General features: G+C 42.3%; 4 protein-coding genes across 9 annotated transcripts in view; 1 reads left to right on the top strand and 3 right to left on the bottom strand.

Annotated features, from left to right (window-relative positions):
* Nucleotides 1–1,708: 1,708 nt before the first annotated feature.
* REG (proteasome regulator gamma) lies at nt 1,709–3,402 on the bottom strand. 2 transcript variants are annotated; one of them, XM_089264917.1, is made up of 3 exons: nt 3,272–3,402; nt 2,651–3,147; nt 1,709–2,579 (listed from the first exon to the last, which is right to left on the bottom strand). In XM_089264917.1, exons 2-3 carry the CDS (start codon nt 3,027–3,029, stop codon nt 2,212–2,214), a joined length of 747 nt encoding a protein of 248 aa, XP_089121043.1. In that variant the 5' UTR covers nt 3,030–3,147; nt 3,272–3,402; the 3' UTR covers nt 1,709–2,211. The 2 variants fall into 2 exon arrangements, with proteins under 2 accessions (XP_089121043.1, XP_030245893.1); XM_030390033.2 differs by lacking the exon at nt 3,272–3,402 and having other exon boundaries at nt 2,651–3,214.
* Nucleotides 3,403–3,827: 425 nt separating this feature from the next.
* On the top strand, nt 3,828–4,823 carry LOC115565068 (leucine-rich repeat-containing protein 57). Its single transcript, XM_030390032.2, has one exon. The coding sequence runs from the start codon at nt 3,911–3,913 to the stop codon at nt 4,676–4,678; it is 768 nt and encodes a 255-aa protein (XP_030245892.1). The 5' UTR covers nt 3,828–3,910; the 3' UTR covers nt 4,679–4,823.
* Nucleotides 4,659–7,302, bottom strand: LOC115565067 (acyl-coenzyme A oxidase 1). The gene is made up of 2 exons (XM_030390031.2): nt 5,920–7,302; nt 4,659–5,857 (listed from the first exon to the last, which is right to left on the bottom strand). Exons 1-2 carry the CDS (start codon nt 6,912–6,914, stop codon nt 4,792–4,794), a joined length of 2,061 nt encoding a protein of 686 aa, XP_030245891.1. The 5' UTR covers nt 6,915–7,302; the 3' UTR covers nt 4,659–4,791.
* Nucleotides 7,303–7,501: 199 nt separating this feature from the next.
* The window catches only part of HDAC4 (histone deacetylase 4), a 31,240-nt gene continuing 23,916 nt past the window's right edge, over nt 7,502–14,825 (bottom strand). For all 5 annotated transcript variants that reach the window (XM_089264914.1, XM_089264912.1, XM_089264911.1 and 2 more), the window contains 5 exons: nt 13,615–14,790; nt 13,428–13,547; nt 11,824–12,258; nt 10,596–10,729; nt 7,502–10,502 (listed from right to left, as the gene is read on the bottom strand). In XM_089264914.1, the coding sequence (XP_089121040.1) occupies nt 10,448–10,502; nt 10,596–10,729; nt 11,824–12,258; nt 13,428–13,547; nt 13,615–14,790 (1,920 nt within the window). In that variant the 3' untranslated portion in view covers nt 7,502–10,447. The remainder of the gene's footprint in view (nt 10,503–10,595; nt 10,730–11,823; nt 12,259–13,427; nt 13,548–13,614; nt 14,791–14,825) is intronic.

The raw sequence follows: 14,825 nt of genomic DNA, 5'->3' as shown, positions 1-14,825 counted from the left end.
ATATATATATATATATATATATATATATATATATATATATATATATATATATATATATATATATATATATATATATATATATATATAAATGTCAATGCAAATCCCAAAAAGCTAATGAGAGAATTAAATAAAAGTTATCGAATTTTAATAAAAAAAAAAAAAAAAAAAAAAACAAAATATGATACTGATATATATGATCCCAAAAATTGAAATGAAAATGTATGTAAAACACACGCAAATATTGAGAAAATAAAAAATACATATATATATATATATATATATATAAATATATACTAACAATATGTAATAACAACAGCAACAAAGTCGATAGTTTGAGCAAACATATTTGTTTTTATTTGTTTATTTATTTGATATTTTTCTGTTTGAATATACAATTTATGGAAGAAAATACGGAATATACAAAGAAACCAAGTGAAAACAAAAAAACAATTTTGAATGTTCTATAATGAAAGAATTCAAATAATATATAATAATAAACAAATAAATATAAAAGTAAGTATATGTGTGCGTGTATATATATGGTTATATATGATTATATATATACATTTACATATACACATGAATATATATATATATATATATATATATATATATATATATATATATATATGGCTAGAGCTGATTTTGATTGATAAACAACAAGTAAAGAGAACGAAGTGTAGCTCTTAAGTTTTAGTTTGTAACTTTATGCCTTAAGTTGTAAGCTTAAAAAATAATAATATGAAATTAAATACAACATATTAAAAAGCAAACAAAACAAAAATAAAAACAAATACAAACAACAAACAAAAAAAGAATAAAACAACAACAAAACAAATGTATAACAAACGTGCCTTTTTTCTCTTCGTCTCTCTCTTTCTCTCCTCTGGCTAAGTTATAACATAGTAGCATGAGCTGAAGCTGTCAAGTAGCTGGCTTACATCACTGTTAAAAGACTCACTCACTGAAGGTGGGCTTACATTGGCAGCAGCAGCAGCTTAACAGTAATGGCGGCTGCCCCTGGCGCATATGCAAACAGTTTTTTCCCCTTTGCTAAAGTCTGTTTACGTTCTGTTAACTGCTGATCGTCTGGTATTTTAGCTAAATTTTTACACAAAACTAGTTGACCGACGAGACCCTAAATGGAGATGGGGAGTGACAAAGATGACTTGTGTCACCGGCCAACCGTTGTTATTTGCAATTTAATTGTTGTGTGGTTCCTATACAGAAAATGGCGTATTTTACCTACATACATACATACATACATATTTCTGCACACACTTGTCATGTACTCTAATTGCAGCGTGCTCTATTATTATTCCATCTCTATGTACGATAAACGATAAAATAACTAATGTATTTTCACCGCAGGACACATACATATCCACACTTACATACATATGTATGTATATGTCGGAACTCCCCTCATACTAATTCCACCTCCCTGTCAAACTAAGCCACGTGGCTAGCAAATACCTCAAGAATACAAGTGCACATGCAATTACATGCATGTGTATGTGTACACTCATACTACATGCCCTACATGGCATGTATTCAGACATACTACATGCCAAATAAAGTTTTGAACATCGAAAATGAGCCCGCTAATTTTACCTTCTCTATTAAAAACAAACGCATAATGGCTTATGTATACAAATTTGCGAATACTCTCCATATTTATTACAAAATTCATTAACAGTTTGGAGAGTTTGTTATTAATATGTATGATTTTTTTTTTTTTATTTTTTTTTAGAACGTCTGAGCTTTGACTTGTTTTATTTTATTTATGTTTATGTGTAAATAGCTTAAGCTATTGGTTGGAATCTATAATTAGCATCGACTTCAGTTTTGTATGTTACTTTAATCTAGATTATAATCTAGATACTCAATTACATGTAGTTGTATTACATTAAACTGTCCTTAAGAACAACTGTCCGCTATTAACATATCGCCTAGAGGCAATTTCGTCTTGATTAAATCTCTTGCAAATTCTTCTCTAGTTTTAAAAATAACAAACCATTTCATAAGGATATTTTCGAGTGTATTTAATTGTTTAGTTTAACTGGTGTTGCCCGTTTCAGTGGGACGCGGTGTCTAGAACGGGATGCAGATGCGGATGTAGTTGCTGTTGGCTTCCTGTTTATTAAAGTGAAGGAGGCTGTAGTCTGTTCGTGTTAACTTTAAGAAACAAATTAAGATAAGTGCGAGTCTCTAGTATAAGCTCTCAGTGTTCGAAGAGCGCGGCTTCTTCAACTTCTCCAGATTCTTTATAACTATGTCATGTAGCGAGGAGTAGCGATTGCGCACCTCGCACACCACCAGCCACAAACTGAGATACTCCTTCTCGTCGAGCTCGACGACAGCACGCCTGTAATCATCGATGTGTGGATACTTGGCCACCTTGGAGACAACCTTGGCGCGAGAGAGAAAGTATCTGGATATCTGGTCAAAGAAGGCAGCTGCCTCCGACTCCACTGTTTGGATTTCAGCCAGAGTGTCCTCCTGAATAGAAACGCCAAAGTTGTTACCATCCTCGATTTTGGGTATCATAAACGAGATCCACATCTTCAGTAAGTTCGCTAAACAATGCAAACAGGAAGAGAGATAAGGCATTAATTTCAGATGATTTTCTGACATGACAGCTACTCACAATCCTCGACCAGCTTGCGTATGATTGGTTTGACCACCTTGATCATTTCGCAAAGCGGCTTGTTGCACGGCACCGTGCCAGAGGGCAAGGTCAGTACAGTGGTACCGGAGACATCTTCTTTGCGAGCGCGCTTCGGCATGGGATGGTCGTCCTCAGCGTTGCCGTCGTTGTCATGGTTATTGAGCAAGATGGGTGCCATGACCGGAATGTTTAGATCCTGATGCACCTCACTGAAGTTGCGCTCATTGAACATGGCCGTGGACAGTAGCTCATTAAGTTCGACGATTTTTTCGGGAAAGCCTTTTGTGATCAAAGCCTCCGCTTTAGTAATCAGCGAGTCCTTGTACTCCTGAACCTTAGTTATAGTATCCTTGGGCATTTTTACCGTCTTTTCAAATTCAACTTTCGATAGAAATATCACAGCGTTCTTCGCCGGTTGTTCACTGTTCACTCGCAAAGTTCGCAACAGAAATTAGCGCGTGCTTCACGTTCAGCCGCTTGTGTTGGATAAAAGCGTGATACTATGTTAGACAGCGTTGACTGTGCAAAATGATCGAGTAATTCCAGTACGCCCGTTAGCAAGTGCAGCTTTTTAAATGCACTTTCCGCCCCAAAACTTACCAAATTGAAAAACTTCGAATGCCTTCGATGCAGTTCGGTCCACGCTTATATTTTATGACAGCTTCACCAGTGGTGAAATTCAAAGTATTGTAAAACGCCAACAGTTGTGCTTGCTCACAGCTATCGATTAACTATCGATCAACAATCTATATAGAAAGAGGTAGAATATATTTATCGACTTTTGGCGTTTGAAAATGTTGATATAATGTTGACTTTGACAACTCTTTCAAATTATTCTACAATTTTACTTTTAAGGGACCTATTCAGTGAACCTATTTGCCTAAAATAAATTAAAACAGCCACATTAGCGTTAAAAGATATAATGAATGTAATTTTACACATTAAACCTAACATGTATATATAGTCGTCAATATTTGAATATTTTTATATACACATAATAAAACACACATCCAAATATCACATTTATCTACTCACGATATGCTCCTGAACAGCTCCTCGGTTACAAATATGTCAGAAATTCAGCTTATTTTTCAAAATTGTGTACACTTGCTTCGACTGCAAAGCCTCTGTATGTTTTTTCCAGAATAACCGTAGTCCATCGATATTGTTCGTGCTCGCCATATCGATAAAGCATCGCATATTATTGCAAAATTGTGAGCCATCGATAAATATATCGATATGGGATCAATATCAACCATCAATAGCTCAGAGCTGAGCAGGAACATAGACATGGGAAATAAACAAATAAAACAGCATCTGGAGACAGCACAGAAGACGGGCGTGCTTAAAATATCGTTGCAAAGGCTGCAGGAGTTCCCGCCGCAGCTAAAGACATATCCCAATGTGTTGAAGACCCTTGATTTATCGGAGAATCGTTTCGAAAGTGTACCCGATGAACTGGGTAGGCTAACAATGCTGAAGCACCTCAATTTGAGTGGCAATCGACTGTCGGAATTGAACGAGGTGGTCGGAGAGCTGCTGAAACTGGAGGTGCTCCTGCTCATGAACAATTTCCTAACAAAGCTACCAAAGTCTCTAAGCAATTGCACACACCTCAAAACTGTGAATCTGTGCAACAATCAGCTCAAGGAATTCCCAACGATGCTCTGTGGATTAAAGCAATTGGATGTGCTGGACTTGTCACGAAATCAGATTACTGAGGTGCCCGCCGAGGCGGGCAACCTTTATGTAACCGAGCTGAACCTCAATCAAAACCAAATCTCGGCCCTGGCAGAGGAAATTGCTGATTGCCCAAAATTGAAGACGCTTAGGCTTGAGGAGAACTGCCTGCAGGCGATTGCACTGACGCCGCGCATCCTCAAAGATTCCAAGATATGCAATCTAGCCGTCGATGGTAATCTGTTCAATTCGAAACAATTCACCGATCTTGATGGCTACGACGTCTACATGGAGCGATACACGGCGGTTAAGAAGAAGATGTTCTAAATGTTATATTTTTCTATATATATCATATTCCATAATTAATTTATTAGCTTAAACCGAAATGCTTTCTGTGTTGTTTTCCGCTCATCCACAATAAAGAGACCAGTCACAAAGCCTCATAGCTTGCTCGGCTGCAGCAGGGCCTTCAGATGCGTGTGATAGCTGTGGTTGACAGCCTCCTGGTTAAGTGGATTGCGACGCGCCTCCTCGAACAGACGCTCGTACACGCGCCCATCCCAGCAGCCCAGCGTTGAGTTGAGCACGCGATCATGGAAGTCAAAGCCATCGACTAGAGCCACGGCATTGGGACGCAATGCGCCCAGCAGCTCTTCGTAGCGCTGCTCTAGCTGCTGCAGCTGCTGTGCACTAACGCTGTTCCACTTGAGTATGGCGCCCAGCTGGCGCTGGAATGTGTCCAGCACAAACAGTTCCACCAGCTGCTGCAGCAGCACAAACAGTCCCTGATTCGTGCTCCTCTTCAGCTGGGCCAGCTGCTCGAGGGAGTTGCGTGCCAAGTAGGCGTGGCCATGCAGTGTAGCCGCGGCCGCGAGTCGTCGTCCGGCGAAATTGTTGGCTTGCTGCTCAGTACGGCCGTGAGCCTGGCGCTGTTCCTGCTGCCATTGCCAGGCGTCGCGCAGCTGCCCACTGGCGCTGATCTCCAGCGCACGGGCTGCATTCTCGAGCATATTGCCGCCCCAGCTGAGAGGCGACGCATTGCGCAGATAGCTGACGCTGGCGGGCAGCACCTTGCGCTTAATCGCGGCCGTGAACTGGCGCATCAGAAAGCGGGCCGTCTGCAGCAGCAGCACCGTGTGCTCGCCCTCGTAGGTGAAGGCGGCGGCAGCCAAGCCATGGATGCTGTCAAAGTTGGCGGATGACATGTAGCCGTGCCCGCCGCAGGATTTGCGCAGCACATCGACGCCGTCGAGAGCGTCCTGGGTGCAGACGGCCTTGAGGCAGCAACTGAGCGCGTGCAGCTCGGCCAGCGGGCCAGCACCGTCCTTAGTCTCCACCTGCTGCATGACGCGCTGATAGAATTCCCAGAGCACGTCCGCCGCCAAGCGATAGCAGATGCCGCGCGCTATATGCGGCAAGATCTTCGCCTGCTGCGTCAAGTGGTCCAGGATCTGGGGCTCCTTTGCGTTCGGCTCAATGGGACTCTGGCGACGCACGGCGGAGTAGCTACAAGCCGCAATCAGATGCAAATAAGATGTGTCTATTCAAGGATGTCGCCTCACACTTACCGCGTGGCAATGGTCGCCGCTTGGAGCAGCTGGTACGTTACGTCCCGTACAATGACGACGCGCACATAGACCATGGTGCCGTACAGGAGGAGCGGCTGGCCAGCCTGCTTGAATTGGCCATCGGGCAGCACTTGGGCGTTCTTCATGAGCATCTGGTTGCGTGGTATGCGCACGTTGTGGAAGCCCAGGAAGCCATTGTTCACACCATTGGCGCCTATTTTGGGGCCGATGTCGCCCACATCGATGCCCGGAAGTGGCTCGTGCGTCTGCTCGTCCCGTATGCGCACCAGGAACGACTGCAGGCCGTAATGCTTGCCTCTGATGTAGAGCTGGGCCAGCACCACGACCATGTTGGCCGTGTGGCCCAAGCCGCCGGGCCACCATTTGTAGGCGCTTATCGTGGGCGTATTGAGAACAAACTCCTCTGTTTCCACATCATAGTCGGCGCGCGTCTCCAGGCCGCGTATGTAGCTGCCATGGCCGAGCTCCGTCTGGGCATAGGTGCCCACAATGCCATCCATGTTCCAGGCGCGTGCCAGCCAGCGGCGTTGCTGCTCCTCGTCGCCCTGGTTCAGCAGCGTGGGCAGAAACATGGCAAAGTGCAGGCGCAGCGGGAAACTCTGCGGGAACAGACCCGCGGCCAGAGGACCAGTCATCAGTCGACGGAAATCGTATATCTGTTCGATGTCCACGCGGTCCTTATCCTTGTCCTGCTGCTGGGACTGGGACTGCTCCTTTGCCTGCCATTGCCGCATCTTGGCTATAAATCTGGCGCCCCTAGCCAGGACATGCTCGTAGCGCTCTTTGTAAGACAGGCAGCTAAAGAGGGCAACATCGTCGAATTCCGGATCGCTGAAGAAGTATTGCTCCAGCTCACGGCGCTTCTCCAGCTGGTCACGCCCACCTGCCCACCACACAGCAAAGTCTTCGGTGGCAATTGTCGCCGCCTCGCGCTCTTGCCTCAGTTCACTGCACTCGCCACTGTTGACCTCCATTGTGTTGAGTTTTTTTTTCCACTGTTCTATGCGTCGTTCACAGAGTCTTACCAACAACTAACTGGGCGTGAACAGGTTCTACAGCTTATCAGCTTCAGCTTGATCTTTTCATATGCCACATTTGTGCATCGATAAGATACGCGTACTACTTTGGACCCGTTTTTGCATTATATGCATATCTCATGTTGACATTAATACAGCGGAGGCTAATGAAGGAGAGGAACACATCTAGTTTATGGCAGACAACTCTTGGCTGATCTCTTCACCGCACACAAGTAAACAGCATATAAACTTGCGATAAGGCGCGTTTAGTACTTTGCACCAGATGGGTAAATCGTATACATATGCATATATTATATATGAATATGTATATGTATGATGTTTATGAGACGCTGATAGATCGATCTGTCTGATTGGACTCTCTGTTCGAATTGCTGCAGCGGCAAGTGTAAGAGAAAACTAATGTTTCTTATTGGATTCGATAGATTTCTGGCGTTTGTGCGCATGGTCACACTTTTATGCAACTGGCGCGCCATAACACGTGCGTTCGAAATAACTTTTAAAATAAGCAATAAAACGGCCTGGTATTCATTTTCACTTTGTTTTCTTTTATTATTATATATATAGAAAAAGCGACACAGACATTTTGTTTTGTTATTATTTGTATATGCATATGTAAGTATGTTAATACTAAAACGACAAAATATTTCATGAATTGTGCCCGATTCAAAACCAGGCGCAACTTAGACAACAGCTCATTTGCGTTAGCCGGCCTAGACGAATCGAGTTGTGTAACAGCTGATGAGTCCAAGTAACAGAGTAACTCTCGGCTTATAAACTATGTAAACACATGCACATATTGTACTATGTATCAAATATTTGTTTATTCTTCGTTTTTCATTGCTGGCATTCCCGAAATAAAAATCATTGCAAATATATATTTTCGACTAACACGATGTTGTGCTTGATTCTCTGTCATTCATTTTTACGATTACTAGTATAACAACTGGACAAAAGCCCGATTTGGAGTGAATCGATAACGATCGACTCGGTCTATAGCTCTTACTGGGAATGAGGAGATCTTTTTGTATTTTGTATTTTGCATTTGCATTTTCACTTGAATATTGTGTTGCTGTATTCAATTATTGTTTTAGCGCTTGTTAACATTTTGTTGCCTCCTATCAGATTTCCTCGGCTCCTATCCTCTCGTTGTGCTCGATTAACATATACGTATATATTACTAATAGTTCTCTCAAAAACAAACACATTCACGCTTCATTCATGCATACAAAATAGTATTTGGGTCTTACAGCGATTCTCGAGATCTTGGATATACATATGTATCTAAGCTTAGTTGCTCAAGTGTTTTATTCGTTATAACAATGTTTATTGCTGGGTGCCTGCCCAGCTTATCAACAGATTTCATTTTGGTTTCGCCTAGTTTTATTTGTGTGCTGCGATAAAAATAAAAATTTAGATCTGAATCTAGATAGCCAACACACACGCACACATATATATATGTATATTTCTAGATGGTCTGAATGTAAACAAAGATATGTAAACTAAATAAATTCCTTCAATTTAAATAATATCCATATATTGTTAGCAAACTCTTCAGACTACCCTCGCAGTTACTCATATATGAATATAGGTATGCATGTCTGCGGTAGCAACTATTACAACAACTTGGCTGTGCATACATCATGTGTCCAATTATTCCAATCTGCACTAACACTAACACACGCACAGATACAGCTTTATACCATAAACTAGATATTACACTCCATCTATTATTAAATAGTTAAAGCAAAGCACAAGAAACAAAAACAAAACGAAATGAGTACAGCTACAATTTGCGGCCATTTGCACACTTTCCCATGAATAGAAGATGAAAGAAAAACAAATTGTTATAATCATAAAAAACATCATAATCATAATAGTTAATAAATAAAGATTCTAGATAATCGTTTGACAATCATATTTCACATTTGTTATTTTAACATACACACATATATACACATATAAATATATATGTATCTATATCTATACATATACACATGCATATATGTAGACATATGCATATAGGATCATATTACATATCGTATTACAGCTACACTTTCATTTTGTATACTTAACATTAAAGTTTCATAACTTTATCAATCGAGCTACAATTTCATTTTAACACATACTCTCAACACTCACATACACAAAATAGATCTATATATAACACGCATATGTATATATTAAAAAAAAATACATAGTAATAATAATAATTAATATAGTTATAATAAGCTTTATAATAATAATAATAATAATAATAATAATAGAGCTACGCACAACAGACATAAATCGAGAAATAAAAATAGTTTTTTGCACGCTCAACATTTAAGTATACATACATAAATGTATATATACATATATATATATCAATTGTATATTAATATACATACATATATATACATACATCTCTTTACAAATATTCGTTTTAACAAATGCAGGCTTTATATAGTAGTTTGTTTATATGGTATAGTATGCACATAAGTATTCCCTTATATGTGTGCCCTATTTGTTTATAGACTTTGAATCAATTTTAACATTTAGCATTACAATTATTGATCTTTACATACATTCACATGTCATATTTTATATGTTTTATTTTATCATTTCATTTGAAAACTTGCGTTAATTCACATACAATACAATCTACCATAACTATATCCATATGTATATACATACATTTGACTTATGCTATTACTATATATACATACATACATACATATGTATTTATATAAACTCTATATAACTGTGTTGATTCTTAAACGTGCTTGCTTTCCGCTTGCTTTTTGCTTTTCGTTTGCTTCTACTCTTCACATTTTGTTATTGTTTTTAGTTTTATGTACTTTTCTTGTATTGAAATTGTTTTTGTTTTTGTTTTTAGTGGCACAGCCACGTTTTGAACTTTAGGCCTTGTTTCCAGCTCTTTCTACTTTTTGTTTTACTCCGGCTCTGCCTCGGATCTCTTCCTGCTACTTCTTCATCTGTACCTCCTGCTCCTGCTCCTCCCCCTTCTCATTCGATGGTTCCAATTTTTGTTTGTTTTGTTACATTTGTTGCTATGTCTCTCAGTCTCTCTGAGTTTGTGTGTTTGCTGGGGCTTGTGCGTATCAAATACAGTTAGAGTGCCACAGAGAGTAAGATGCGGGCAGAGCAGAGAACGAGTCAGAGGGAGACAGTTGTAGAGAGGGAGAGAGAGAGAGAGAGAGAGAGAGTAAAAGAAAGAGAAGGAGCTAAGCGACAGACGAGGAACCCACAAACGTTCGCGTGATGATGACAATTACAACAACAACAGCAACATCAACAACAACAATAATGACGACGACGACGACGACGACGACATTGACGACGATGACGCCGACGGCAACAACAAATGACATCAACAACAATAAAAACAACAATAATTTCAACTACAACAATAACTAAGTAGAGTCCGTTGAGCAGGCGACGTGGACGGCGTTGCAGGGCGGCGCGTTCGTCTATTTGGTTTCATCCTGATCCATCGGCTCTTCGGAATCATCACGCGAGAGCGTTCTACACAAGGAGAGAGAGCGAGAGAGAAAGGTATTAGCATACATATATATATATATATATATATATATTTACATAGATCATCTGATTGCTCACCTGTGCAGCGACTGCATGGAGAGGCCGGCCATGGCGTTGACCGTTTCAGATTCATCGTGCTCGATCTTCAGCGCATCCAGCGCAGACAGACCTACTGTGTGCTCCAGCAGTCGGACGCAGGGCCAATGCGTTTGCTAAATGGAGAGACAAACACCAGAATGAGTATGCCGATCAGTATAAATATGTATATATATATATATATATATTTGTATCTGTGTAACTATTCGTATTCTATTGGAATTTCATATAGTAGTGAGATATACATATGTAGATAAACGCATCTATGTATCTATATCTAATTGTATGTCTACATATATAACTGTACATTGATTGTATTCGTATGTCTATCTATCTATATTTCACTGTATCTGTATCTCCATCTAGCTATATATCACTATATCTATATATCTATGCAATGGTTGTATCATACATATATTCATAAAGATTTGTATGTATTTAAATATCCAATGATTCTTCCTGTCTTCCTGAGTCTCGATAATTCGTACCCCGTTTAATCAAAAATCGCGAAAAATCGAACAAATTCTATCTCCTTGAACAAAATTCGTTTTCAATAATTTGAATTTCTGCGTAAATCGAAAATCGAGTTATAGGAACTCGACTGTAGTTTATCTATATATATGTATCTATATACCATTGTATCTACATCTGATTGTACCTATATATTTAAATTTATCATTATATCTATATATGTAAATGTAGACATAGGTATTATATCTCTCTCTATCTATACTTTTGCATTTCAGTCGCCCCAAACAGCCATTTCAGCTTCAGATAAGAATTGAACCAAAAATCAATATGTTGAAATTTATTGAATAAGAACTTCTATTATGAACAGATCTGTGTATTGGAATCAGACAGCCATATTATATAAATTATATGCTCATATCGTATCAAAAAACCATAAAGAAAAGTCTCTGATATCTCAATCAAGTTTAGTTTTGAACAGGATCAAGTATTCCATTTTTGAGTTAGGATCAAGATTTCATAAGCTAATACAGCTATTGTGCAATAACAAGAACCTAACGAAAATGAGTAATAATTTAAGAAATTCATTAGTTTTCAGGGATCTGATCCAGATTCAGATCACATATATAAATCGAGTTAATTTTAATGAACGATTCCCGCATAATACAGCTGCATCAAAATAGACATTCTATGGAACTTGGAGATCTAAAAGGTATATGTATATATCGGGCAATCAGCTCACCTGTATGGCTATAGTCTTCTGCAGCGTATTGATGGCGTTCTGGCAGGGCGGCCGCTCCAGTTCGCTGGGCGCTATGGGAGCAGCCGGATCGCCGAGGAGGGCGCGCACGCATTCCTGCGCCGAATCACAAATGGCCGCCAGATCGTAGCCGCCCTCGAGGGCCAGCACCACCTTGCCGTTGGCCAGCTGGAGCAGTTCGCGTGTCATCAGACCGAAGCAGGCGGGCGATACGTGATAGCCCCCAAGTGGAGCCGGATGCCCAGTGGCCGCATCGAAGCCCGAGGAGACAAGCACAATGTCCGGATTGAAGCACTTGGCAATGGGCATCACAACGGTACGGAATGCAGCGATATACTCGGCGTCGCCCAGCGGTGGATTCAGAGCGCCCGACCACGAGATGTTCACATTGTAGCCGAGACCAGCACCGGAGCCACACTGCAGCGCCAAAGCGCGAGCGAGATGGAAAGAGAGAGAGAGAGAGAGTGAGAAAGGTATAAGAAAAAGGTGCAATTAATTAAATGTCATTTAAAAGTTCTAAAATATACATAATCCTCTCTATATATAGCCTATATTGCTTGAAGCACTTCTTCTTCCTATAGCATGTCTAATACAATATATTCCTACATCTACAGCTAGGGGATATAATAACGGAATATACTCTGTAAAATGATTTAGCTAGAAGAACACAGATCATAAATTGTTTAAAGGAGATCATATAGCGCATATCGTTTATCATGTAAGACCGTATGTGATTAGGGATGGATTCACGTGAACTTAACAAAGATACAAAAAAATTAAAATCAAAATCATAGAGCATAGATCGTTGATCGAAGATCGCAAATCGTTGTCCAGAGATCCTAAAATTTGAATCATAAATCGTGAAGAATAGATCATGAAGAAATGTAAATCATCATCATAGATCATAGATCTTAGATCGTTGGCTGTAGATCATAGGTCAGAGTTCAAAGACTATAGAAAATACACGTAATCAAGGATCATAAGATCATAGAGAAAGCCAGTGCAGATCAGGACTTAATATATGACTTACAAATTCATATACAATAGAAAACGGTAATAACGAATCCGCTTATAGCGTCTGTACAGCTATTGCGACGAAAATTCTGATCCCCAGACATACTCATATGATCTTCTCTCGGCCTCTCATTACAATCGGACTCTATTATTATATATATTAGGTTTTCTTGAGGCTTGAAAAACTGAAGCATGCAGACCATGGAGCATAGACCCAAGATCGTAACTCGTAGATCATAAATCATAGAAATCATGTAAGTCAGATCATAAATTGTAGATCTTCTGTAATATATCACCGATCTTAGCTGGAAGAGCATATTTCATAGGGCAATCCCGGCTGTAATTTGTAGATCAGGGATCTTAGATTATGGATCATATTACGAATGAGGTCTTCCTCAAAATAGTGCTAGCATATCTAGTGGGGTTCAAGCGAGGCTGATGTGAAATATCTCTTACTTGACTATTATCGAATGACACATATTTTCAACTATATAGAAAATCGATCATTATCGATAGTCCACTAAAGTTGGCTACTGAACGAATGAATGATATAGAGTCATCCTTTGGCTTACCTCAGTGGGGCCACCAGTGCCGGGAAAGAAATTACCGTCATCGTGTCGATGTATGGAAAGATATAGAATGTCGGGACTTTGGTAGAATGCTTGCTGAGTGCCATTGCCATGATGGACATCCTAGAGGGGGAGAGACACGGAGGTTAGTATGCGAGGCGAGCAGGGGAAAGTGGGAGAGTTGGCTTGCCCAATCGACGATGAGGATGCGCTTCATTTCGGGCACGCGCTGACGCAGCAGCTTCGCGGCGATGGCGATGGAGTTAAAGAAACAGAAACCCATGGCCAGGTTGGCCTCTGCATGGTGGCCGGGCGGACGGACGACGGCGAAGCCGTTGCGCAATTCACCTTTGGCCGTTTTGAAGGCCAGATCGATCACACAGCCGGCGGCCATGCGGGCGGCCGTTGCCGTATGATGCTCGTTCCAGGTGGTGTCCAGATCGACGCCCAGGCCGCCGCAGGACAGCCGCACGAAGCTCGCGCTGAGCGTGCTCTCCAGCTTGGGCCGGGTCAGCTGGCCCTGGTTCGAGCCAAAGAGCATCGCGTGCGCCTCCGTGTGCACCGTCTGCAGCTCCTCCTGCGTGGCCTTGCGGGCGCGCAGTCGATCGCACCGCTTCACCAGATCCGTCTCGTTCAGCCGCGCCCACACGCTCTGCAGCCGCCCGCTATGCTCCGGATGGGGCGCGTTGTCGCCGCAAATGCACGCGTGCTTCAGCATCAGCGGATCGTAGGCCAGTCCCGTTGTGATCTTCTTGTGCGCCGGCAGTCCGCTCTCCACCGACGACTGCTGCTGCTGCTGCTGCTGGTGATGCTGTCGCAACTGGGCCGCATAGACGTTGCTGAAGAGCTGGCGCTTGTGGGGCAGCGACAGGTTGACGGGCGGAATATGGTCGGCCGACGAGGACGTGGCGATGGGCGTCGGATGCTGCCCTGTGTCGGGTATCTGGCTGAGGCCGTGGCCCGGCACCAGGGGGCTGCTGAGGGTGCGCGAGAGCGGGCGCATCAGGTCCTTGGCCAGCTCCTCCTCGTGCAGGTAGAGCAGCTCGCGCTGCTGCTGCAAATACTCCTGATCCCGCAGCTTGCTGGACTTGGCGGCCGCCCGATAGGAGGCGGCGGCCAGGGCCTCCGGCAGATTCTGCGAGGTGCTGGTAGCAATCGTGCTGGTGAGCACCGTCTTGGGCGGCTTCTTCTTGTCCGTCAGGTCCATGACCTCGGCCGCCGTGTCGTCCTCCTCCTCGCGCAGCTGCAGCTGCGGCTCGCGTATCCCAGCGACCACAGCCGCCGCCGCAGCCGCGTCGCTGCGCGTGAGCACCTTCTGGCGCAGCTTCTGCGTGAGCACCTGGTGCTCGTACGCCTGTCGCTCCGCCTGCCCGAGAGAGGAGAGCGGAAAGCGGAGAGCGG

Source organism: Drosophila navojoa, chromosome X, assembly GCF_054131105.1.
Source record: "Drosophila navojoa isolate 15081-1374.11 chromosome X, UAZ_NAV_1.0, whole genome shotgun sequence".
NCBI classification, from domain to species: domain Eukaryota; kingdom Metazoa; phylum Arthropoda; class Insecta; order Diptera; family Drosophilidae; genus Drosophila; species Drosophila navojoa.
This window is presented reverse-complemented; position numbering and strand designations above follow the sequence as displayed.